The following is a 24867-nucleotide window of genomic DNA, read 5'->3' on the forward strand; positions in this document are numbered from 1 at the left end:
AGTTCCTCATGTCATGGTGCTTATGATCTCATGGGAATGGACAGAGAATAAGAACAGAACCAAGCATGGCCTTTCTTTGGCGATGTGGGCATGATGTGGGCATAGGAGCGCCCCTGGATGGGTGCCAGAGAGCACTGAGGAGAGCAAGGAGCCCGCCAGTGCAGACAGTTCCTACGGGTTTTACTGTAAAAGAGAGCAGAGAATGAGCGAGGTGGCTGCAGGAAGATGAGAGAGGAAGAGAGAGTTGTAGTCGTTGTTGGGGGGGGGCGGCTGTGGACCAGTTTCTGCAGGAAGGGAAGCCATCCTGCAGAGGAGGGAACGTGATGATGTAGGAGAGGCGGCTGGCTTGGTCTGCTTGGGCTGCTGCGGCTGGTGTCACAGAAGGGCTCAGACAGCAGACATGTGCACCTCGCAGCTCTGGAGGCTGGAACCCGAGGTCAGGGTGCCTACAGGGCGGGTTCTGCTTTTCACAGGGCTGGCTGCCTCTTTGCGGTGTCCTCACATGGCAGGAGAGAGAGGGAGAGAGAGAGCAAGCATTCAGGTCTCTTTTCACAAAGGTACACTCCATCGCGAGGGTGCCAACCTCATGGCCTCATCGAACCCTAATCTCCCCCCAAAGGCCCCACCCCTAATGCCATCACACGGAGGTTAGCATTTCAACATATGAATAGGGTTGGGGGTGCACAATTTAGCCCAGAGCAGAAGGGAAAACCATAAGGTGAAAAAGAATATTCTGGAAAGTGTTTTGGGCTCTAGGATATTTTGCTGATGATGGAAGGCAGAATGGATGCATTGGGGGTACACCGAGGTGTTTGAAATTAGGTCAGATTGGGGGAAATGCAGAGGCATTCGGGAATTGGATTCTGGGTAGAAAGAATGTTCTAGAAGTGTTGGGTTTCTGGTGACTGAGGTGAATGAAGATTTAGGGTATGATGGGATTCTCCTGTTGGTCTTCCAGGGGGCGGTGGAGAATTCCTGAGAATTATAGCCTCTTTGGGGGGATGGTCTTTTAATCAAGTTGAAGCGATAAAGCCAGGAATTCATTGGTGTGGGGTTGGGTTGGGGGAAAGGCTACCTACCAGGGCAGCCCTGGGGCTCCCTAGCCTTGCTGCTGGGACGGAGGGAGCGCCTCCCCTCCAGGGTGGTGGGCTGCCAGGGGAGGTCAGCCTTCCGTTGAGGATTGAAATGAAAGTCGAGATCAGTTTTAGCCAAAGCAATGGAGTTCTCCACTTAGTACGATATGTGTGATTATTACTGTTGGCATTAAAATTTTTGTAACGATTAAAGGAATGATGAACATAAAGGTTATCGTTAGATAATATTTAGTATTAGATGCAGCATATGCAAAGGAACATGCATGGGATCGTTAGTTCTTGAGAAGACAAAACGAAAACACCTAGTTTTATGGGGTAAATCACTTGAGAAGGTTATTTGCTTTGCTTTCTTTTCGAGGCTCGTTTCAAAACGCTATGGATGGAGAAAATGCTGATTAAGCAGGAACAGTTCTTTATCATTTTACTGAAAAAAAAAAAAACCAACAACCAGCCAAACTTTTTATAAACCTATTTATAAAATTAGCTCCATTCCATCTGATTTTGAAGTTGAAAAGGAGAAATGCTTTAGGCCCACGAGGGCCTTTGGTGGTTCCAGTTCCTGTCAAAAGCTAATTATTGTTAACCGTGGTTCTCGGAGAGACTGCAGAGCAGAAAGGTCTGTTAAAGCAGAGTGAGCACGTGGGGGAGGCTCCTTTGTGTCCAGATCCTTGTTCTGAGCCCCCCCCCCACACACAGAGAGGGAATATTCTTCTTCATGTTTCTGTGGGAGCCGATCTCCCCCAAAGAGAGCCCTCCCTGCAGTCACTAGAATTTAGCAAATTACAGACTTTCTAAGTTGAGAATCTGTCTCCTTTCCATTAAATCCGCCGAACTCAAGCTGTGGGAGCCATATTTGCTTTCTAAAGTGTTTTCTGATTTTGACACTCAAAGAAATAATTTTCTTATTAAGTGGTTCCCTGCACTTTCCACATTGTTCTGACTTTGATCATATGATATAGTTGAGGTTGGAAATTATCTAAATTACTTTGGTGTTTTGGGAGTTTTCATTATTGTGGATATGAAAGGAAATCATAGAATCACATAATTTCCTGATGTGAACAAAAAAAAAATTCCCATCGATATACATAATCTTCTGAGCTCCCGAAAGCGGGAGGCCTGGGGGGAGGAAACCCAGGTTTGGCTCCTGTGCTCCCCACATGGTGTGCAGCGTGAGCTCCTGTCCTGCTGGCATCACCTGCCTGTGTTCTCCTTCCTCTCTCCGATGCCCCTGGCCCTCCCCCACACACTGGACCCACTCCCCACTTTGTGAACCAGCGCCCATGCTTGCGGAGCAGAGGGAGGGAGGGAGGCGGGGAGAGAGAGGGGTGTTGCAGGGCCGGATTCCTCAGAGGCCTGGGAGACGGGAGTGCTAATTGGAATTTGTGGCAGGTCCTTGGTGACCTTCCCAAAGCACTTGTGTGTCGTGGTTGGAGAGGAAACTGGATTTGGGTCATTGAGAAAGGGATTGAAGAGGAGGAATTTAAAAGCATACTGTCTTTTCATAAGAAGTTGAGTTCTGAAAAGGAATCGGTCGCAGGAAAGTCAAGGAGTTTCGAAGCAGAGTTATTCCGCAGAGACGTGAAGACTGACACAACAGTGTGGGCCAGTGGGGACAGAGCGGGTGGAGACACGGAAGATCGTTTATTCTGTGGTTTGTGAGGACTGTGTTGATACTGAGATTTGGGATACCTTTTCTTTTTCTTTCTTTTTTTTTTTTTTTTCCTTTTTTGTTATGTTATGTTAGTCACCATACAGCACTTCGTTAGTTTCTGATGTAGTGTTCCATGCTCCATTGTTTGTGGATAACACCCAGTGCTCATTGAGATACGGGCCCTTCTTAATACCCATCACCAGGCTACCTTTTCCCATGACATCCCTGTTGTAGAGAAGGAAAATCTCTACTCTTAGGTTTAGTGACTGGGGCTTGCAATTGAAAACGACCATAAAACAGATGAACAGGAGAAAAGGTTTATGTTGCATGCACAGGGGCCTCACAGAGGAGTAGTGAAGGCCCAAAGAGGCCATTTTGCTTGAGATGTTTCTGTACCATTTTAACAAACAGCAGTGCGGTATGGAGAGGTGAGAGACAAAGGAAAAGGGGTTTGGGCTTCTAGGGTGGTAGATGGTGGGAAGGTGAGTATACGGGAGACTAAAGGAAGGTGATGAGGGTGCTTTTAGTAAAGTCGGTTTGTGCAGAGTCATCTCGGTGACCACGTTCTTTCTCCAGTGACAAGAGCTGCTCTCCTCCTCTGAGGTACGGAAGAGAGGAGGGAACGCCTTTAGAGAAGGGCATGTATGCCCTACTTCTAGGCAGAAAAGGGCAGAGCAGAGAGTCCCTTCTGTGTGTGTAGTTTCTCAGTTGCCTTCAGCTCAAAATAATCCTATGCCAAAGTGGCGTATTTTGAGGTGGAATGTTCTGACCCCCTTATGAACCAGATAAACGGCAGTGCCCCCATCATACACAGGAGGAAAGTTCGTCAGGCACCTCCGGGACTCATCCTTCTACAGGATGGAACTGGGGTTCAACGTGCCTGCCGATCTGCTGTAGGACACTGTGGAGACTTCCGTGTAAGGTGTGTTCTCCACGACCATGTCGTGAGCTCCAAGAAATCGAGGGAGGGATCCCTGGAGCATGATTTTCCTCCTGGAGTTACGCAAACACCTTTATGCCAGTTTGTTGGGAACAGTGTTTGTTAACGTCACACCCACATGCTGCCAGTTCATCGGGGGCAGGGCCTGCACAACCCCTAGTGATCAAGGGCATACTATAGTGACCCGAGTCTCCAGCTTTTGCCGGGAGCAGAGTAATTCTGACTCTGGATGGTGGTACCAGCTGCCAGCTGAGTTGTTTTCCTAGAGGTAGCTGTAATGCACTAAGATGTCATGAACAGAAGAATTTTTCAGCTCACAACCCCAAAGTTTGATAGAGCGCCTGCTGAATTTGGGAACGCCTGATGTGGCATCGGAAATGCATGGGAAAATTATTCAATATTGGACGCTTTTGACAACTTAATGGCTGCCTGTTCCCAGGCTGAGTGGAACTCTGGAAGGCATTTTCTTTTCACCGTCTCCAAATGCATTTCGCTCTGCAGCAAATAACATGTAGCTCTGGGGCCTTCCTTGCAAAACACAATGGAAAGAATCGGTTTAAATTTTATCGTCTGTTCATAAATACTTTGTGCATTATTTCAGCCAGTTCTAATTGGATTTATTTTTAAACTCGATTTCCGCAAATTCTACTGACAGTAAACAATAAAATCAGATGATTATTCTAATACAGAAAACATAAACACAGCAAAAGTGCTTGTACGGCCTTGTCCTGGCCTTTTAGTGCCTCAGCTGAGCGGCCGGCCCATGTGCTCTTGCTGGGGTTTTATACGGACCTTGCAGCATAGCAGAGCGCTACCCTGCCTCAGAGAAGACACTTGCTCATTGCACAGTCTAAAATATTTTTAAGATCAGTTCTTCTGTTATAATATGAGGGAGCTTCGTCCTTTTTTAGAATTAAATCAGGGTGAAAAGCACGCCGGTTGTGTTCTGGAACACTTCAGATCCAGGAACGCTGTGACATAAAATCCCGGGCCACATACGTTGCTCTCCATCCTCCCATTGATGCCGTGCGGCGTCCTCCCCAAGAGCAGCAGGGGCTTTGGCAGTAACACCAGTGTCTCATCCCAGTCAGGGCGTTTCTCACCCCCTCAGTGGTGTTTTGCTCTGAAACCTGAAACGTGAGCTCAGTGCCTGGCTCGTTCTCCTGGTGGACAGGGAGATGCTGCAAGCGTGCTGGGTGCCGTGACCCGTTGCTGCCCGTGCTCCTGCTGGCACACGGCAGAGCCTCAGCAAGGCGCCTTCCATGGAGCTCCACACCGTGGGTGCCAGTGTTCCTTTGGAGGCTGCGTTGTACCTTCACGTTCTTTACGAGGTCTGTCCAAATGGCAGCAGCTCTGGAACGTGCCAGAACTCATAAACGTTCATGGTTGATGATTTGCCTACAGAAGGGGGAGTGCCCCAAGGGATCTGAATTCCGCCATCTTTCCATTCAAGGGGCACGTCGAGGTTAACAGGAACATGGGACCTTCTCAGAGCCTTGCAGCTGGGGCTCCCAGAGTGAAATGTCCCGTCACAGGGACATGTCTCCATGTCTGGGAGTGGGACTGTCGTGGGAGGCAGTGACCACAGGTGTCCTTCCTCGGACTTGGGAATAGGGAATAAAGGGGAGGTTTGAGGAAATAGATTGTCGGATGGTATTAGTTACTCCAGAAGGTCCTTTGAAGCACTCACATCTCGAAACTGTCCTCATATGAAATGTCCCTATATTGAGCCAGCATCCTATGAGTTTCAAATACTTGGTTAGTCTCCTTACAGATATCTGTAGTCAGCTCAGAATTGTTGGCACAAATCCGTTGCCTCTGTCTCACTGATTCCTTTTGAAATTTATTTTCAAAAATAAAATGAAATTCTCAGTAGCCAATCTTACTGCAGAGTAATCCTGTTGGAGATAATCACTGGCTCTTTGGAGGAAACAGATCGTTTTTCTTCAATCAGAAATGTTAGGGAGAGTCTGCCATCCTTCTGGCCAGCGGCTCACACGCCCTGCCAGAGGGATTGGATTTCACCACCCTTTCTATCCCGTGGATGGTGAGCCGAATCGGCGTCAGGCTGCAAAAAATGTTCCACCCGACTGAATGGGTGTGAACAGCAAACGCTTCTCATCAGCTGGGTGGTTTTCGCAGCATTCTTGTCTTAGTGGGAATGGATGCAGTTGAAGTTCATTGCTGTTCTTTTTTCCCCAACAGGTCCTAAGCATGATAATCAATGCAGCTTACAAGCCTGGAAGGGTATTGAGAGAATTGCAGCTGGTGGAAGACCCACACTGGAATTTTCAGGAGGAGACACTGAAGGCAAAGTATGTGTTCTCAGTTCTGGGAAACAAGGCGCTCGTGACAGTCAGCCCGCTACTTTGAAACTCGTCATCCCTCCTTTTGACGCAGCCCACAGAAATGGGAACAAATGGGAAGGACTGTCATTGAGTAGTTCTGTGCGCTGCGTGCAGATTCATTGGCGTTTCTGTTACACAGAGTTGCCGTAAGCCTTGGGATTCTGGAACTAAAGGAGAGATTTGTTTAACGGATGCTTTCTTGTGTTAAACATTCAGAATCAGAACGTCCTGTGTTTCAGGGCCAATAGATTATTTGATCAGAAAGGGAACAGTTAGAGGGGAAATCCGTTATCATTATTAGATGTTATTCATTAACACCTCTTAATATTTGATGCCGTGAGGAGCTTATGCCAGGCACAGGTGTTCTTCGCTCTGAGAGTTGGCAGTTGTAAAAGATAAAAAGAACCCGTACCTCTGCTTGGTTTTGGCTAAAGGGCTGTGGGTTGACATGTAGTTGGTCACTTCTTTTATTTGCAAATAGGCTAATTGGAAAGATGATGTTTTGGCTCTGCTCTAAGTTTCTCGAGCTCTGAAATTGACAGCTCCCTCTGGATTGATAAGCCTGAGCACGGCTGTTTAGAAGCGAAAAGAAGATCGATTTCTCAAGATAATTTTCTTTAATAATTGCTTTGACTTTGGGTCCTCAGTATTCATTGAGCTTTTCAACAGGATAGATCTTACTGGTCAGCTTCTCGTGGAACAGTGTCCTCTAATAGCCTTTAGATGTGACATTTGGGAAATGATACTTTTTTGAACAGTGAACCACGTTCAGCGGCTAGAGTGTGGCTGAGCCCTCCTTTGAAGAAAGCACCTGTCCTGTTCATAGTGAAAGTTGAGGGATGGGAGGTGGTTTGTTTGACCGGTAGTATTCCCCCGTGTGGTTAACTTACTACACTGGTACTGAGTAAGGACGGCGAGGTAGTGCTTGGCTGCTCTCCACTCGCCTCTTCTCTACTCAACTTTTCCTAATTTCTTTTTTGAACACTGTAATTTTAGACTCCGAAAATGTCGTTTGTGGTCTAATGATGCTCTAGCAAACCCCAGAAGTCAGAGGGGTGCATGTTCATCAGGAGAACGTTTATTTGTCTGAAGCGGCCTGTCAGGGAGAGGTGGCACCACAGCTCGTCCTTCCCGAGAAAAATTTAAATGAGCCTCCATATAAATGACCTGAAAGGATATGATCAATGGGAAAAATTAATGATCTCTTTCAGTCATACTAAATCTTTTCCTTCCATAATTACTGTGGTTTGTTAGTGTTTTGCTTTTTTGGTTGTTTTTTTTTTTAATAGAAATAAACGTAAGTTGCTGAATTTATTTCAAGTAAATAAATAAATGAGCCTCACCTGTGGTGCAGAAGAAACTAAAGCAAGTTTTTTTTCCAGCCGAATTTTCTGTGTCTTTCTACTTCATCTGAGGGGGCGGTCAGCAGCAGCACATTTTCTTTTAAGGTCAACACACAGGAACAGTGGTGGCCGAAAACCTGATCAAGTGTTTGTACGAAGAAACCCTTGTTCTAAACAGTTTCTGTAAAATTCAGCACCTCCCCAACACACCTCATAGATAAGGAAACAGGACAAATACAAAAATCTTAAATCCCATTAAAATCTCGCCTGTTCCTAAACAAGCCAGAAAGTTGCCCCAGGTACCAAAATGACAGGGAGAGTTAATTTTGCGGTGTTTGCACTCATTTTCATGTTACCAGGTCGATCAGAGCTTTTATGAAATCCAGCCTGATACAATCAAAACAGACACGGGGAAGTCAGCCCTGGCTGATCATAAAGGCAGCGTATTACCTATTAGATTAAATATGACAGTGAGTTCCTTAGCCAGATCTTACACAGCAACTTATAATGAGAACGTGTCTGTCTGTGCCGGGTTTCCAGCATGCTGGATTACAGTGGCATGTCAAAGCAGCTGCTAATGATGACAGATTTACAGGTGGGAGGGAGCGTTCCCTTTCGATACTGTGTGTTGAGTCACCTCTTCACTTCTGATGTAAAACGACGACTTTTTAGATCTTGACAACTTTGCTGTTTTCTGTGGTGCAAATGAGAGAGGGCTGGCTTCTTCCCATTTTGCCGAGAGGCTGAAATACATTCTGTCCTGAATAAATTAACCTCCTGGAGGGGGGACCTGCATTTAAGGCATTTGGTTGTGGTCTTCGAATAATAGTAACCCAAGGAGTGCTTTCAGGAGGCGAGGATGTGAGAGTGTCCACCCCTGGGGCTTGGGAGTGCTGTCACTGAGCGTCTGGGGTTTCTGACTGCTTCTTCCTCTTCTGAAGAGAAAAGACCCATTTCCTTGAGAGGATGGAGGTGCCACTGTGAAAAGGTTTGACCTGTGCACAGGAGAAAAACCTAACATCATCATCTTTCATCCCTTGGTGATTTTTTTCCCTATATATCAAATAACCATACCTTTTTTACTAGAAGAAATTATTGCAGTATTGAACACCGTGTAAGGAGTCTGTATCTTGAGTCTTCAGCATGTAGTGAAAGGCAAAACTGGGGTAGTTCTGGCGCCAGAGGGAAAGTCGATTCTCACGTAGTTCATTTCAGTAGTCCTGGAAGAGAAAATTCTTTCTTTCCAATGAATTTACTTAATTGACCTACGTTATTTTGAATTTCAGAAGGAGGAATTTAGGCTATACCTTACGGGGATTAAAAAAAAATTCCAACTCTGTGCATCTAGAGACATTTAAATGTTTTCCGACATGTTCTAGAATCTTCTTTGGAGGAGAAAGACTCAAAACTCTGCTTTGAGTGGCTTTTGTGATCATCTTTGTCAAATCCAGGTGAAGCCTTAAATTTTCCCAGTCCTTTGTTACAGTTATTCAGAGTATTTGAAGAGGAAATGTCCTCTTTAATTTGGAGTGAATGAGACTTATCACTTAGGCAGACACAAGGAAAGTCACAACTTCGAGGTGAGTCATGCTTGGCTCTACGAAAATGGTATTTTCATTTCTTTTTCATAAGCAATTACTGATTTTTTATGTCTTTCTGCTTCACTTTTTTTGGTCTTTTACTCATGCTCCTATTTTGTGAGTAGCACGCCAGTAAGGTCATGAGGAAAAGACATGCAAGTGGGGTCTGGAAGAATCTCCGGTTCAGCCTTCCTTGTGCTCTCTCCCCCAGGGAGGGGTTCCAGGGAGCACTCGGCTTCCCCAGCAGTGGAGGTGTGTATCACGTGATGTTTCTATCCAGAGAAGCCCAGGCGCCCTAGGTTTTTACTGGGGGCTGGTCCCATGGGCAGCACTGTGCCTGGCATGGATCAGGGAAGCACACGGATCACATCTTCAGCACAAAACGTGGTTTGCCCAAATAGGCGGGGCGCAGTTCACCACCTTGATCACCTCCAAAATGCAGTTCCCAGACACCAGCCACACGTCCACCTTGCAGGCGAGCTTTTCTGGAGATAGCAGCTTCAGGCCCACAGGCTGGCCCTTCCTGCACACTCGTGATTGAATTCAGTCTTCGTGGCCTCCCAACACTGGGGAGGCCCCCTCTGGACTTTTCCTTTCCTGTATTTGTACACCCCCCCAGCACACAGGGGAAACCTGGCTTGCCTGTCCCCAGTATGTTGATGTGTTTGGTCAGGCCCCACTCTGGAACCAGTCTCTTTGTCGTTTTGTTCTTCTCTTCACCCCCATCTGGGCCCTTGCACGACCTGTGCCGGGCCGTCCCCCACGGGCAGATATCCTCTGTGTTCTGAGCAGGATGGGGATGCCATGGTCCTGCCTCCCTCCTTGCCTGCCACTGTTCTGGACCCTCTTAATTAAGGAGGGCCCTTGGGACCGACACCCGCGGGAGAGGGGGAGATGGACCATAGCCCATGGTCAGCTCTGGTGTTAGAATGGCCTTCTGTGGTTGTTCAAGTTGGGCCCAAGTAGCCAGGCCCTTTTGCCGCCCTCCCATCCCCATTACAGTGGCTCATCGCATGGGGGCCGCCCCTGGGAGGGGAGAGGGCAAGCTCTTGCAGCTGGGCAGACCCTCTAGGGCCAGCAGCAGGAGGCCACCTGTCAGCTGTGCCCGCAGCAGGGATGGGAGGTCCCGGCAGCACTGCCGGTGTCCCCCACCCCCTGGGCCAGGACACCGCGGGTCCCCCCCCCCCCCCCGCCTCTCCAGCCTGCACACCTTCCCTGCCCAGTCTCCCCACCCTCCTCCACTACTGTGGCTTTTTGATGGTATTGTTCCGGAAGGAAGGCAGGGGAGGGGATCCCATTACTTTTAAACCATACTATAATCCTGTGTTCATAAATTTAGAGTGGCATATCCTCATTGGGAAAGGTTTGCTAAAACATTTGCTTCCACGGAGTCATCCCAAACTAGAAGGGAAGAAAAAGCCGACCCTTCTCTATTTCCCATGGGGTATTTGTTCTTGTTCTCTTCATGTCCCTCTAATGTGTTTCTGGAAGCTTTGGAATTTGGAGGTCTGGGAACATCTGTCTTTAGGCCCGACTTCCACAAGTTGAATTCGGACCCAATTTTCACATTTCTCCTGTTTGCTTTCTTTATATCATTTTATTTTTTTAAGGAACTTTAAGAATCTTGGTATTGAGCTCTTTGGAAGAGAGCCCTAGGGCCACCAAAACTGCAGTGGGAAAAACTGCAAGGGAAGTTGTACCAGTAACGTATTTTTCCTCTGCCTTCCCCAGAACATGAGACACACGCTGTGTCCACAGAACTGTGCTGCTTTCATTACAAGCACAACAACAGCAGCAAGCAAGGACTAGCCGAAAGGGAATCACAGAGCCCTCCTTGGAGCAGGGGGGTGTGTTCCTACATCGAGGGTCGATAGAGGTCCTAGAAAAATCAACAGTTGTTCAAGGGCTATGCAATTTAAAGCATGATCTTATCTACAAAGAATTGCTTTTTAGTTCTTACGGCACAGAAAGCCACGTGTGGCGCTTCAGAGAAATGCAAGAACAGTCAGTACAGTGGGGCTGGGATTTGAAAGGCCAGAGAATGAACACGGAGTCCAGTTTTTTCAAGTTAGAATTTAATTTCTTTGCTGTTGATACCGTAAAAAAAAAATGATTTGTTAGGAGGGGGAATATTTTTCTAATCTTCAGAAGCATAGAAAGAAAGCCTAGTTGAAAGAAACTCAGGATCAGTTTATCCTATTTATTTCTATCACCGCATTTTTCTTAGGGAACCAGACCTAGGTTTGGAATGTAACACTTCATTTGCAAATTACCGAAGTGATGCTGTCCTTATGTTATGCTGTTTGCATGAATTACCGGGTGTCCCTGTTGTTTCGCGGCAGACTTTTGGAAACCTGCAACACAAGTGTGCAAAGCAGGTTTGGCAAAGAGCTCGTGCCTGTCACCCTTAACAGACGTGGACAAGTGGGCGGGCAGGGTTACTTGGTAGTTCACGCCTCTGGATTGTGGTTAGTTTTCCAGAAACTAATACGAGTGTTACCTGCCAGAGGTCCCGCAATTTTTCTGGAAGATAAATTGTTGTTCAAGATTTCAACTTGAGGACGCCTGGGTGGCTCAGTCAGTTAAGCATCTGCCTTCAGCTCAGGTCATGATCCCGGGGTCCTGGGATCGGGTTCTGCGTCAGGCTCCCTGCTCAGTGGGGAGTGTGCTTCTTCCTCTCCCTCCGCTGCTTCCCCTGCTCATGCTGTCTCGCTCTCAAATAATAAAATAAATAAAATCTTAAAAAAAAAAAAGATTTCAACTTGAGAATCAGGGTGCACCTCAAGGGCGTAGTTGAACAGGCCCCACGGTGTTGATGCTTTCTTCGTGTCGGTGGACTCCGGGTTCCGTGACATGTCAGTTAAACACCAGTTATCTGCTGCTAATGGAGAAGTTTATGATTGTTTTGTACCAGTGATATTTTCAAAATGTGTTGAAAGGTGGTGCGAACCTACATTCAAGTAGGTTCGTCTGGAAATATCTGTGGCTGTCATTCTGCGGTGACACGTGATCACGTGCGTTGTGCCCGATCCTGGGCTGTCTTAAAAGTATTCCTCTGAGCTCCGAAGGAATGATAAAAACAAATGGAGTGGAAATCACACACAGCCTACTCTGTTGTTAGAAGACAAAGGGGCTGCTTTCGGAACACGCCGTACCAAGCAGGTCTGAGTAATTGTGCGTTCTCGCCATCACTCTTCCTCATTTCTAGGTACAGAGGCAAAACGTACCGGGCCGTGGCCAAGATCGTGCGAACCTCTGACCAAGTAGCAGATTTCTGCCGGCGGGTTTGTGCCAAGCTGGAATGCTGCCCAAATTTGTTCAGTCCTGTGCTAGTTTCGGAGAACTGCCCAGAGAACTGCTCCATCCACACCAAAACCAAGTACAGTAAGTTCAAGGAATGAAAAGAATATTGGGCTGAGGGCCTAAACTGTGGGGTAAGGTAGTTGCTGGGTTTTTCAAACAAACAAACAAAAATCTTTAATAATTTTTCTTGGGAATTGCTGTGAAAGAACTGTGTAAGATTTGCCGTGGCAGAGACTCGCACGTCTCCAGCCCAGGGGCGGGACAGGGTGAGGAACACCACGACAAATTATCACCGGCAGGCGTTTGGCAAAGAAGAGATGAGAAGGGGTATGCTGTGAGTTTCAGGGCATCGGCTAAGTTTGGAAACCTACCTGGCTGAAAGGAGAGCGGGATAAAACTGGATCTTGGTAATGGTTGGTAACCGGCACTGCTTTCATGGTCCTTATCCTGAGGAAGTATGTATAGAGGCTCTCTTTCCCCTCTGTACGGGGTGAGCGCCTCGTCATAGTCTGCTTCCCACTGTCTATACCGCCTTCTCAGAGCTCCCTGGACGGGACTGTCTGGAGAGTGCAGAAGCAGCCCGCACTGTCCACACTTCCGTGGCCTCAGCTGCCCCTCCTGTCATGGGACTCGGGGTCAGCTGCCCCCCACTGCCTTTGCTCCCATCTCTTCCCGGCAGGACTTTCGTGCTGTCTACCCCCACACAAGCTGTGCCTTTGCCTTCTCTGGTGGCCTCTCCCAGGTCCTGTCCTTCCTCAGCCCCGGCCTTTGTCCACATGCACTGTAGCCACTCGCAGACACCTCCACCTCGGGTTACGTCCAGCTCTGACACCTCCCTCTGATCCCCACGTCTGCTCTTGCGACCTCTCCCCTCGGTTATCTCCGGCCCAGGCGTGACCGCATCCCCGTCCCGGTGGCCTGGAGGTTCACTCTCCCAGCCCACATTCCGGCTGCCAGGGTGTGAACAGGACCTCGGGGGTGCAGTCCGCCTGCTGGGAGCCCCGGCCAGTTGAGACTGATCACCTCATGTGTCAGAACCAGGAATCTGAGCAGACTTGAACCACCGTTCGGAGTGTGACTCTTCTTGTAGTTTTCTCTGTATGCGTGCGTGGATATTCTGAGAACTGTTTTCCACTCCGTTCCTGCTAAGAGTCAGCGCTCTTCTCCGCCAGGTTGGACCACCTGGCATTCTGCACCCGCATTCACGCATGGAGGGTCACCTGTGTGTTGGGTGGGTGTGGTGACGTCACTGTCCTCTCCAGAAAACTTGTTTCCGCCTCACATTACCCCTTGGAGTAGCCTGCTTAATAACAGATGCTCCGGAATCACAAAGGACCTGACTGAGAGCCAAACTCGCCCTTGAATATTTGCCTTAAAAATGGGAAGAAGCAGGTTACCACAGCTCGAATTAAACACGACCCAAATGACTTAGAGACTTTTCTGGGTCTCGTGTGATAAAACGTCAAAATCCTAAGATCCCTGGGTCAGCGTATAGTAAACATTGCTGCAGATGGAACTGATGTATCACGGGCAAGTGACAGAACCATGCTGGGGAAGACTCTAGAGCACGAGGCCCGCAGTCACCCCAGTGTGACCCCAAGACACTGAAGTGTGCTGCACCTTTGTTGTGTTCGGTAAAACTGCTCTGATTTCCAGCATCAGGCTTCTAGAAAACCACCTGTAGACGTGCACTGTTCTCTCAGCCCTCAGATCCGTTTCTTGGGTGTTCAGGACGATTTGATACTTATTCTAGCTGTGTTTGAAGGACAAGGTGAGCTCAGGGCCCCCCCACTCCTCCGCTATCTTAACTCCCCTCCTGGCTCCTAGAAAACGGAACTGCGCCAGACTTGTCGTGCCCACAGGGGCCCTTGGGTGTGAGCAAGTGCTTATCCAGCAGTAACTGGTACGTGGGGCCCTGTGAAGCCTCGAGCGTCCTGCTCTGCCTGGTCCCGCAGGTCTCATTTTGCACGTGAGGTAGTCGAGCACCGGGGCCGGATGACTTTGCTGTGGGAATACGGCAGCGTGGGCATGTGGGGCGGTCACACCGCCACAAATCACGTGCTTCACCGTAACCTAGCAGCTGTGTGTTTGGGTATTTTTCTTGGCTTCTTCCAACCCCAGCCAAAGGTCCCCTTTCTGCATGTGGTTCTGTGTGGAATACCGGGGGTGATGTTGTGGGACGGGCGAGACTTTGGGTAATGAGTCTTGATCGGGATGGTAATTGAAGACTGGATCCTTAGCAGTGGTTTCGATTAGTTGAGTGTACATTTAATTTATAAAATACAGCAGTCGTTACTGAAAGTTGGTGAATGATTCTCTAACGGGTGCTGTGTGTGCTAATAGAGACCTCCACCGAGCTGCTGGCAGGGTTGGCTTCTCCCGAGGCCTGTCTTTGGGCTGCAGACGGCTGTCTTCTCGGTGCTCACACGGCTTTCCCCCGTGCACCTTCCTGCTGTCTCTTCCTCTTCCCGTATGCACACTGGTCCTGTGGGATGAAGGCCCCATGCTTTGGACCTCATCCACCCTTAATCGCCTCCTTAAAGGCCCATCTGCAAATACAGTGCCATGGGGGGTGCTACCCATAACACCCTCTAACCGTGAGGGCATGGGTGAAATATTCCAAATGTCAGAACGATCTTTCTTCTCTTTCTCTTTTTTCTCTCCTCCCCGGTCTTTCTCCGGTCCTTCTACTCTCTCTGTGTCCACGTAAGTATGTGTGTGACCTTTAGAAGATGTGTTTGATTCTCTCTCCTCTTGCAGCCTATTATTACGGAAAGAGGAAGAAGATTGTGAAGCCCCCAATTGGGGAAGCCAGCACCGAGAGCGGGCACCCAAAGCCAGCCAGACGTAGGAAACGGCGAAAATCCATCTTCGTGCAGAAGAAGCGGAGGTCTTCTGCCGTGGACTTGGCCGCAGGCTCGGGGGAGGTAGGTCCCGCTCAGAGTACCTTCCTGCATACTCCCGGGACGCACGTCTGCTCGCCAGGGCCACAGCCGACGTGCAACACCAAGTGCCTGGAAACTCCGATTACCAGGAGCCCTGCCCCTCAGCGGCTGAAAGCAGTCAGCCTGCTTGGCCATGTGGGCTGGGAGAGGGCCGCGACGGGGACCATGGTGGGGACCACAGGATGGGTCTTGGGGCCCCCCCTGGGGGTTTGCACGGGGCCAGCTGAGCAGGAGAAGGCCTCCCTGAATTCAGTTCCTTCCCTTCTCCCCAGGAGAGTGAGGAAGAGGATGCGGATGGCATGGACGAGGACACTGGGAGTGAGGAGACCAGCTCTGAGCTCCGCGATGACCAGACGGACACCTCTTCGGCCGAGGTCCCCTCTGCGCGGCCCCGGAGGGCCGTCACCCTGAGGAGCAGCTCCGAGCCTGAGCGCCGGCCGCCCGTGGAGAGGCCGCGACGGGGCCGGAGGGCTCAGGCTGCTTCCTGTGCTGAGGGGGCAGAACAGGGCGCGGCTACCGGCCACGACGCCGCAGAGCTAACACCGCGGGCCCTGGTGAGCTTGTGTGGGGCCCGGGCTGTGGGCAGGTGCTAAAGAAGAAAGGCAGTGTGGTGCAGGGCCTTGACTTGGGGCTCCCTGTTTAAAGTACCAACAGCCATAGCAGCAGCTCCAGCCTGGTTCCTGAGTCTGGGGCGAAGGCCTGGTGATTTCTCATCTTGAATGGAGAAATAATAGCTCCTGTTTTGTTTCCCAGCTGCAAAAGATTAATGTCAGGAGAGCAGACAGAACAGGTCCTCGGGGTCCCATTGAACGCTAGGCTTCCCCTTCACAGGAGACCTCTGGGATGCTGTGCAATGTTAAGTCAGCGTATCAGGTCTCCCCCAAACCCCCAGGCCGTATGTGGTCAGCTGGGAGGTCATGGGCACCGTCGTCACCAGAATAAGTGAGGAAGGACCAGCTGCCTCCTCTACAGTCCACACGCCCCGTGCCCTCTCTCCAGTCGGAGATCATCCTTGCTAAGCAGGCCCAGAATTTCCTGAACTAGATTTTCAGCAGCTGGTCTCGCTGCGCCTTTTCTTTCAACCTCTAACCACACATAAGTCACTGGAGGCAAAGTCATAACCTGGACAAGCTGCTAAGAAAGTCCCTCGAGCCCGGAAGCCTCTGTGGCTTGTCCGGGTGCCCACGGAGAGGCCAGAGGGAGGAGGAAAGCCTGGCTCAGGCCCACAGGGTTTACTGAGCATCCCACCGACCCTGCGGTGATCAAGTGACCTGCCTCCCTTCTGCCGTCAGGACACAAAGCAAGAGGAGGAGGAGAGGCTCGTTTTGGAGAGCAACCCATTGGAGTGGACGGTGACCGACGTGGTGAGGTTCATCAAGCTGACGGACTGCGCCCCCCTGGCCAAGATATTTCAGGAACAGGTGCGCTGGTCCTGCTGCTGTGTTTGTTATATTTCCTTTGATCTTCTATTTCAGCTTCTGTCTGTGACACTGTGACACGGCTCTGGCAGGGGAATGGAGTACTTCTTGTTACTGCATGGGGCTGGGGGTGGAAGCCTGGCTCACGCGTGCTCCCCCCTGACACCTCCGTGGGGGGCTCTTGGCAGTCCAGCAGGCACACAAGTCCCAGCTCGGTCTCCCTTGTCAGGGGCTGGGAGCCTGGGGCCGTCTGGCCTTTGTCGCTGTCTGGGTGGGGGGTCTCTGTCCTGCAGAAAAGCCATTTTTGTCTGAAAGATTTCTGTCTCTCTAGGCTACCTTTTTCCCAGTCCTTCAGGGAGAAAGAGTAGGCTTCCTGTGGGCCTCTTTTCGCCCATGCCCAGTGACAGTTTTGGGTGGCCAGCTTCTGTAGCAATAAGTCTTGGATATAGGGCGCATGCAGATACCCAGGCGCTCAGCACCGTGCCCTCTTGGGCCCCCAAGTCCCCGCCGGTCTGCCTTCTCTTCTCCCCACCTTACGCTTGTTTGATTCTAACATCAGGGCTTTTAGTTCTATTCAGAGGGAGAAACAGGGAAGGGACCTGTCCTCATCATCCCAGAGGGGAAGCCCTCCGTCTGCTGTTTCTCTCAATGCTGCTCTCCTCACTGCTTTCCTATGTCACTCCTTCCTTTATAACAACGTGAAAAACCTGTGGTATATTCGGTCCTGTGCTAGCGATGGGTAAATGCAGAGCAATCAATATAATCTCTACCTCAAAAGGAATTTTGATTCTGCAGACAAAACGAGAATTAGCTAAAGCGTAAGACAGGTTTTGAGCCCTAAGAAAGGAGGAATTTTTTTACGTTACCCCTTAAATTAACATGGAACCAAATCGCCCGTCTGGACCCAAGCCACCTTGCAGGCTGCTCCCTAGCCTCCATGGAAGCTCCGTTTGAAGCCTGCGACCTGCTCTTCCGTGTTCGCGTGAGGGGTTGCTGTTTCGCACACTCACAGTGTGTGTCTTTCAGGACGTTGTATTTAAGAGAGGTTCTGTTTACCGTGTCATCAGTTAAAGGTATGTCTCTCTGGTCTTTTTTTAGATGCTACAAACTGATACTCTAGAGAGAGGGTGGCTCAGGCACTCGGGAAGGGAAAAAGGAAGGCCTTTGGTTCCCCTGAACCCAGTGAGTCCCCCTGATCTTCCAGGCCCACTGTATAAAAAGTAAACTAATGTGGTTCCCAGCCCCTCCCAGGAGAGGGTGGCCCTTAGCATTCTGAGGTTCCATCTGGTCGACCCCCAGAGCCTCCTGGCGACACTGACCATGTGCACATGAGGGCTTGAATGTTGGGTAATTATCCGTAGTGGCCCTGCGAAGACGCCGAATGCTGATGACCCGGAGTGTAACACGTGGGTCTCTGCGCTTGTGTATTCGTTCCGCACACACCGACGGAGCATCTGCCCATGGGCCTGGCAATACTCAAAAGGCAGATGTGGAATGAAGTGTTCTAGATTAGTCTCAAGCTGTGTTTTTGCTTATTTTGTTTTTAGACTCAAAGGCACACTTTTGACTGGAAGTGTTTTTCAGCTGGGCTGTGGCTGAACAGGACACAGAGCTCTCCCACCCTATCTCCGGGTTAGCCATACGGGGAAAGGTGAACGGGCTCTCGTGTGAATGCTTTCACAGGCTTCTGATGCTAGGCAAAAACGTGAAAACAGCCAACTTGGGAAAAAGGCTGAAGTACTCTGTGTGCTGAGTCGTCCTGACTTGCACTTCTAAGCCCGGCTTCTTAGGCTGTGTCAGAAAGTTCCGAGCCTTCCCAAGCCAAGGTGTCTAAGAGACATGAAGCGTGCCCAGCACGTTCCCACTTCCAGAATCAGGTGGCGGGCAGAGCCCTGTCTTCACCTTCTCCTCTCACACTGGTTAAAAACTTGGTCCTACTACGTACTTGCTTACTTCTCTTAGAGACAGAAAAATAGGTAGACTGTAATCGATCATAGCCGTATTCCTGTTTCATTTCCATTTACGTGGGAGGCCGCAAAGTCTATAGCCCGCTGTGCTGTCCGAAGTGCATGGGACTTAAGTCCTTTTCTGTTCAGTTGGGGCCCATAATTACTAATTTTTGCTAATTTGTTCAGTCACCTTTGAGCCTAAGTGTCCCACGGTCCTGATTTGGGGAGGCTTCTCATGGGTCCGTCCAGCCACGGTGTGAGGTTTTTGATGTCCCAGGGGAGCCGGCGGCTCTGTTCGCCAGTGAGAGAGAAACCCCGGTGCGTGGAGTGGTAATAGCTGTGTGTGTTCACTCCTTTCGCAGGTGTAAATTCAGGGGCTGTCACAATCACCAGCAGCATTTACAGAAGGTATAAACTTCCCGTTACCGGAAGGCATGCCTTTAATTCTGAGATGTTATGGCAACAGCTTAAAACGTCTGTGCTCTGTAATTTCGTGCTGCGAACATGTACGTTATACAGTAAAACTCCACACGTCTCTAAGAAAAACAAGAAACTTTTAAATAGAATGTGGCCCTCGCTCCTTGTGGTGCCTGTTAGTTTGCAGCCCTTTGCTTCCGTGCACCTGCTCTCTCCTGAGCTGTGGGGCCGTGGAGTGGATGGTGGCCACACGCAGCCTGCACGGGAAGGAGAGTTGGGGGACAGACGTGTTTGTCACCCATGGCATTGACCCCACCGAGCTGCCACCGCTGCTCTTACCCTGTGACAGTCTAATGGTCAGGTCGCTTAGTCCAGCACCTTGCAGGGAATGCTTTGGTGTTGAGAAATCAGGGGCACAATTTTATTCTCAATGGTGTATTCTTTTTAAAATGAAAACACTCAGGAGTTCTGTTTCACAGCATCAGGGAGGATGGCAAATGATTTGAGAATGAGGCCAGAGGCCCCAAGTTGGCTCATTTGCAGACAAACTGCACAGAACTCTCGCCCTGCTGGAGAAACCAGGTCCCATGGTTGATCGGTTCTTCCCAGGTACCAAACAGGGTGCTCGGTCTCTGTGATTGGTCAGATCGCCTTGCCCCAGCCCGCTGTGATCTCCATCTCCCTACACAGTGGGGTCTATGCAGACAGATTGTCCCAGGCATTCCTGCTCAGCTCGGCTAGTCTGCAGCGCACCAGGGCTCCGCATGGGGCCCCAGAGACCACGAAACCATGTGCACTGCCCTTAGTAGGACAGGTTCAAGGACATGGGCATGACCATCCATTCCAGCTTACCCACACTTGAAGGTCACACCACGGAGCATAGATTCTCCACCCCTCAACCATGGCCTCAAAACCCAGACCTCGTTAACTTCGGGCACCGCCCCCGATCAGCTGGCTGAGCAGGAGGAGGGAGGGCCTGGGAGACACTCTCCTGCTGGCTTTGCCTCTTTGCTAGACGAGCAAATGTGTGTTGAGGGGAGGGAGGATGGGGCTGTGATCGGATAAAGGTCCAGAGGCCATTTAGAGATCCTGACCATCACTCTTGTTTGGTTTTATCGGCCCAGAGCTCTCCGTGCAGCTTTCCTTCCGTGGCTCAGGCCCTGGAGGCCTGCCTGCCAAGGGCTGGAAACAGGCCCTATCGCCCCCGGCTCTGAATGCTTCCAGGTGCCTAGGGGCACCGGGCTTATGAACAGTTGGCAACAGCAGTAAGAGCAGGCCGTGGCATAGTCCGAGCAGGGGAGGTTGGGGAAGAGATCGCAGGGCGCCAGGCAGACCGCCTTCTCGGGAAGGGGACGGGAGTTGCGTGGGCTCCCAAGGTGTGTTTGGCTAAGCGAGAGCACCTGCTGGGGCCTTCGCAGAGTAGTGAGCGCCAGGGTTTGGGCTACAGGCCTGGAGCTGCTGGGGCCTGTGCGGTTGCTGGGATGCCCGTGGGAGCAGGGCTGTGGGAGGTGCAGTGGTTGGTAAAGGAAGCCATTGGTCAAAACCGTGTATTTTCCCCAAAAGCTGTCCCAGGAAAGTGACCAAGTTCTCTGTCCAATTTTATAAGATAATTTGGCAGTTTTGCACTAAAGGCCTGACTTCATGTCAGGTGTATTTTATGACATCTGTCCATCCAGGAAATATTTGCCCGTCTGTTGCGTGCGCACCACTGTGGCAGGCCTCCCGTGCTCCTCAGAGTCGAAGTTCGCCCTCTCAGTGAGCTGAGAGTTGGGCAGGCAGCAGTCAGTCTGATAATTAATTATAGGATCTCAGGATCGAGCACATTTATCCCAGCAGGCGTGTGGGTGGTGGTCAAGGAATGGTTTATGAAGTGGATCCAGCCGTATGGGGCCTGGCGTGTCTTGCTGGTAGATTTGAGGCACTGTGGCATCCCCTAGGATGGACACTCGGGCTCTCCGGGAAAGAGTCCAGGGCCCTTCAAGCTCTGTGAACCCTTCATTCACTCCTGGGGCCTGTCCCACAGATCCTGTGCTCCACTGGCAGAAGCCCTGCGAGGTTGAAGAATAGACAAAGCGAGGGGCCATCTTGAAGTTTCTGTCTGGGGATTGGAGACCAGAGTTCACTCCCACCACAAGATGTGAGTTCTTATTTTGAGGCTAGTTGCAGCTTAATACAGTTGACCCTCCTCTCCCCTACTTCTTCCCGTGTGATGTCTCCATGAAAGAGTAGGGAGTCTTCGGGAGCTGGGGACAGGCTGGTGGAGGCACTTCCAGAGGCTCTCAGGGTGTGCACCCTGGCTCCCTTCTCCCTGGATGGGAGCCCGATGGCCCCTTTAGTAGCATCTGTGCTGTAGCCTGAAGTTGCTGTCCCTGACGGTCATGGAGTGGAGCCCCCGTGAATGGATCGGTGCCCTTGTAAGAGACCGCAGAGAGCTCCCTGGCCCCTTTCCCCGTGTGAGGACATGGTGAAAAGATGCCCCTTGTGAGCCAGGAAGCAGGGCCTCACCGGTCACCTCAATCTGCCGGCAACTTCGTCTGGGACTTCCCAGCCTCCAGAGCCGTGAGACCCAGGTGCCTGTCGTCCACCAGGCCCCCAGCCCATCGTGTCTGTTACCTGGGCCTGAGGGACTCAGGCCACTTCTGTCCACTTGCCACATTCTCTCGCTTTGCTTTTACCCATCTGTAACTTTTAGGTTCACCCAGACCAGGTCTTCCCACTCAGTCATTCAGCAAACATTTAATGAGCACCTGTTGTGTGTCTGGCAGGTATTTTCCTAAATGCTGAGGATAGAGCGGGGGAAACAAGCTAGAAAAAATCCCTTGCTCTCAGTGCTGTGCCTTCTCAAAAGTGGGTTAAAACGTGAGACTCTCCCTAACCGCCCCCCCCCAGCCGGGTGTGTCCCGGGGCTCAGCATCCAGCTCTGTGTACTGAGGTGTGCAGCTTTGCGCCCCTGCATGCGTGTGTCTGCTCCCCAGCTGGAGAACACGGGACCCCCGTCTCACTCAGATTGTATCGCCATTAGCTACTTTGGGATCCTACTTTAAAATAATTTAATAAATATTTTGCAAATAAGTGAAAAACAGCTTTGAAAGACTTGGCACCTCCTCAGAAACTACAATTTGATTTACCGAAGGAATCCCCTTTTCTCCTCCTTCCTGGGCTGTGAGGTGTCAGAAAAATGGAGAAACCTAAGAGCATTTCAGAAGGAACCAGCGAGAGATACTGGCTTGCATCTGAGACGTGGATGCACCAGTGTGTTTTTATTGAGAACTGGCTGCTGCGTCCTGAAGGGCGCACGTGAGACTTGTACATACGGGGCGTACGTTTTTCATCACTTTTGTTTCATTTGTAAAATACCTAGTCATGCCTTTTGCCTCATTTTTTTATAGCTTGTCTTGTTGATCTGTGTAGTGCCTTCTGTATTCTGGGTATTACTGCCGTCTTTTGTGCGTTCTACGCGGAGCGTACGGTTTGTGGTTGGGTTAGCTGCCCCGGGGCACCCGGTACCAGATCCCATGGCTAGCACCCCAGTTCTGGGCGACCATCTCTCTCAACGGGCTCAGCTTTGCTGCCCCCTAATAAATGTCCTCCCCTCCAGTCCCTCGTGGCTTCCCCACCCTGCCTCCTAATTCATTCTGATATGTTGTGACCAATATCAGCTTGCAGATGTTCAAATCTTGTAATGCGACTTCTCTGCCTAGCGTCCTGTAGCGACTTTCTGGTCTCACATCCAGAAGCTTCAATTTCCAAACTGCTTTCTGGGCCCATCTCAGCTTTCTGTTCAGTGTCTCTGTGCTCTCCTTGAATATGTGCTCTCACGAACTGCTCGTCTGCCATGGGTGCATCCTTCTGTCGGTGATTCCCCTCCATCCCTTAGGTCTGTGTCCACGCTTTATTCTCTCTGTATCGTCGTGATCTGTTCCTCATAATGGCCTCCCTTGAGCTTCCTCCTCTCCTGGAAGAGAGTCTTTGTTTTGTTCAATGCAGTAGCCGCAGAGGCCATCAGAGTGCCCGTCTCTCAGTAGGCGCTCAGTAAACGCTTGTTGGGTAAAGTAATGAGTGACATCCTCCACTGAGATGTGGTGCATGCATGTGGCGGACACCTTCCCTGAAATGGTCTGTAGAGAGTTAAAGAAGCATTTTAGGGCTGGCTTTCAAGTGTAATTGAATCTGTATGTCCAAGGATGGCCATCATGACTAAGTATGGGTGTTTGGAGCTGCAGTTTTCCCTCCAAGGTCTAATATCAGAAAACCATGTCTGGGGCCACCAGGATGGCTCATTCGGTTAAAAGTCCGACTCTTGGTTTTGGCTCAGGTCACGATCTCAGGATCCCAGGATCGAGCCCCGCGACAGGGTCCCTGCTCAGCGGGGAGTCTGCTTGTCTCCCTCTCTGTCTCTGCCCCCCTCCCCCACCCCCCCACTTGTGCATGCGCACGCACTCTCTTTCTCTCTCTCTCTCTCAAATAAATGTATCTTAAAAAAAAAAGAGAGAAAGAAAGAAAACCGTGGTTCTAGTTCCAATATGCTCTCTAACTAAGTGATCTTAGATAGATCAAGCAGCTTTTTTGGCATTAATTTCCATCTAAAAAAAAGCATTCTATACCCTAAAATAAGTTTCTGTTCTGTTCTTCATTGAACATAATGGTTAAGCCACCCACACACGAGTTTATAACATCATCCTTTTTCCTACCTACAATGTGTTTTTCTGAGGCCCGTGACACTCACAAGACTTTGTATGCCTAGGCCTGTGCCCCCCGTCAAGTTGTAATGTAATATAAGTGGATTTGCCTCTGAAAGCAGAGTCGGCTGACAGGTCCCAGGTCAGGGGTACCATTGTTGGGTTCATGACCTTGAGCAGAACACTGTTTCTCAGCACTTCCAATTTGCCCTTTACTACCGCCAGCCCGAGAGGGGGTGTCTAAAGAACAAGTGATGGGTAAAAGCACGGTAGAAACAGTGAAGAAAGGAGAGAGACAGCATCAAAAATTCATTGGCAGTTTTGTTAGTTTATCTCCTACCTTCGGCGTATACTCAGGATTGATCGATTTACTTTGGGGTTTGATACGGTCCAGTTGGAGTCCTGGTGGAGTTGTGCCCTGGACTTGCGCACATCACGGCCCGCGCTTGCGTAATTGAGACAGTTGTCAGTTGCACTTACGTTGGTACTTGTGGGGTTAATGCTTCCATTTTTATTGCTGCCGTACCTATGAGGGATTATTAGCACAGCAAGGTGCCTTTTGAAACTGGTCATACACTAAATTATGCTTACTCCCACCGTAGTCCTCACAAGGCTAACATTTATGCCCATTTTGGGGTTTTTTGGTTTTTGTTGTTTTGTTTTGCTTTGGTAATGTTAAGACAGCTAAATTTTAAGAAAATAAGCTTTGTATGTGTAATTCATGATGCGCGATGCCTGAGGTACCACATGCTCGTGTGCACTTGCGGGACTTATGGCGGCCCTGGGTTCGCCGCTTCTGCAAACAGCAGGAATTCTAGTTTGCTGGGTGTGGGTTATGCTCTCCTAGCATTGGTCTTTATTGTTACCTTCGCTTATTTCCTCTGGAATGTGAAGACTGTCTTGGTGGATCGGAGGAAGGGATTCCCTTAAACTCAGTAACCCAGTCACACAGTATCTACATAAATAAACCCAATTTATTATAGGGAGCACGCTGGTGAAGAGGCAGAGATGTCCGGTGGGGTGATCTTAAAGCGTTGGGGTGAGCCTTTGTCCCTTCCTCCTACAGTGAATGCAGTTTAACAGTCTCTAATGACTGTCATCCTCGTGTGGGCCCAGTGCATGGCCGCAGAGGGCTAACGAGGACAAGACTGGGACGCAGACCACACGCACCTCATTCTGGGTGACGCGCGCGCGTGTGTG

General features: G+C 50.1%; 1 protein-coding gene across 6 annotated transcripts in view; it reads left to right on the forward strand.

Moving 5' to 3' along the window:
• Positions 1-24867, forward strand: part of SFMBT2 (Scm like with four mbt domains 2) — a 220901-nt gene that overhangs the window by 192202 nt on the left and 3832 nt on the right. For all 6 annotated transcript variants that reach the window (XM_045812898.2, XM_045812901.2, XM_045812897.2 and 3 more), the window contains 5 exons: positions 5891-6000; positions 12165-12340; positions 15020-15186; positions 15477-15758; positions 16497-16625. In XM_045812898.2, coding sequence (XP_045668854.1) covers positions 5891-6000; positions 12165-12340; positions 15020-15186; positions 15477-15758; positions 16497-16625 — 864 coding nt within the window. The remainder of the gene's footprint in view (positions 1-5890; positions 6001-12164; positions 12341-15019; positions 15187-15476; positions 15759-16496; positions 16626-24867) is intronic.

Source organism: Ursus americanus, chromosome 31 (genome assembly GCF_024610735.1).
Source record: "Ursus americanus isolate L20-20 chromosome 31, mUrsAme1.1.p, whole genome shotgun sequence".
Lineage (NCBI taxonomy): Eukaryota > Metazoa > Chordata > Mammalia > Carnivora > Ursidae > Ursus > Ursus americanus.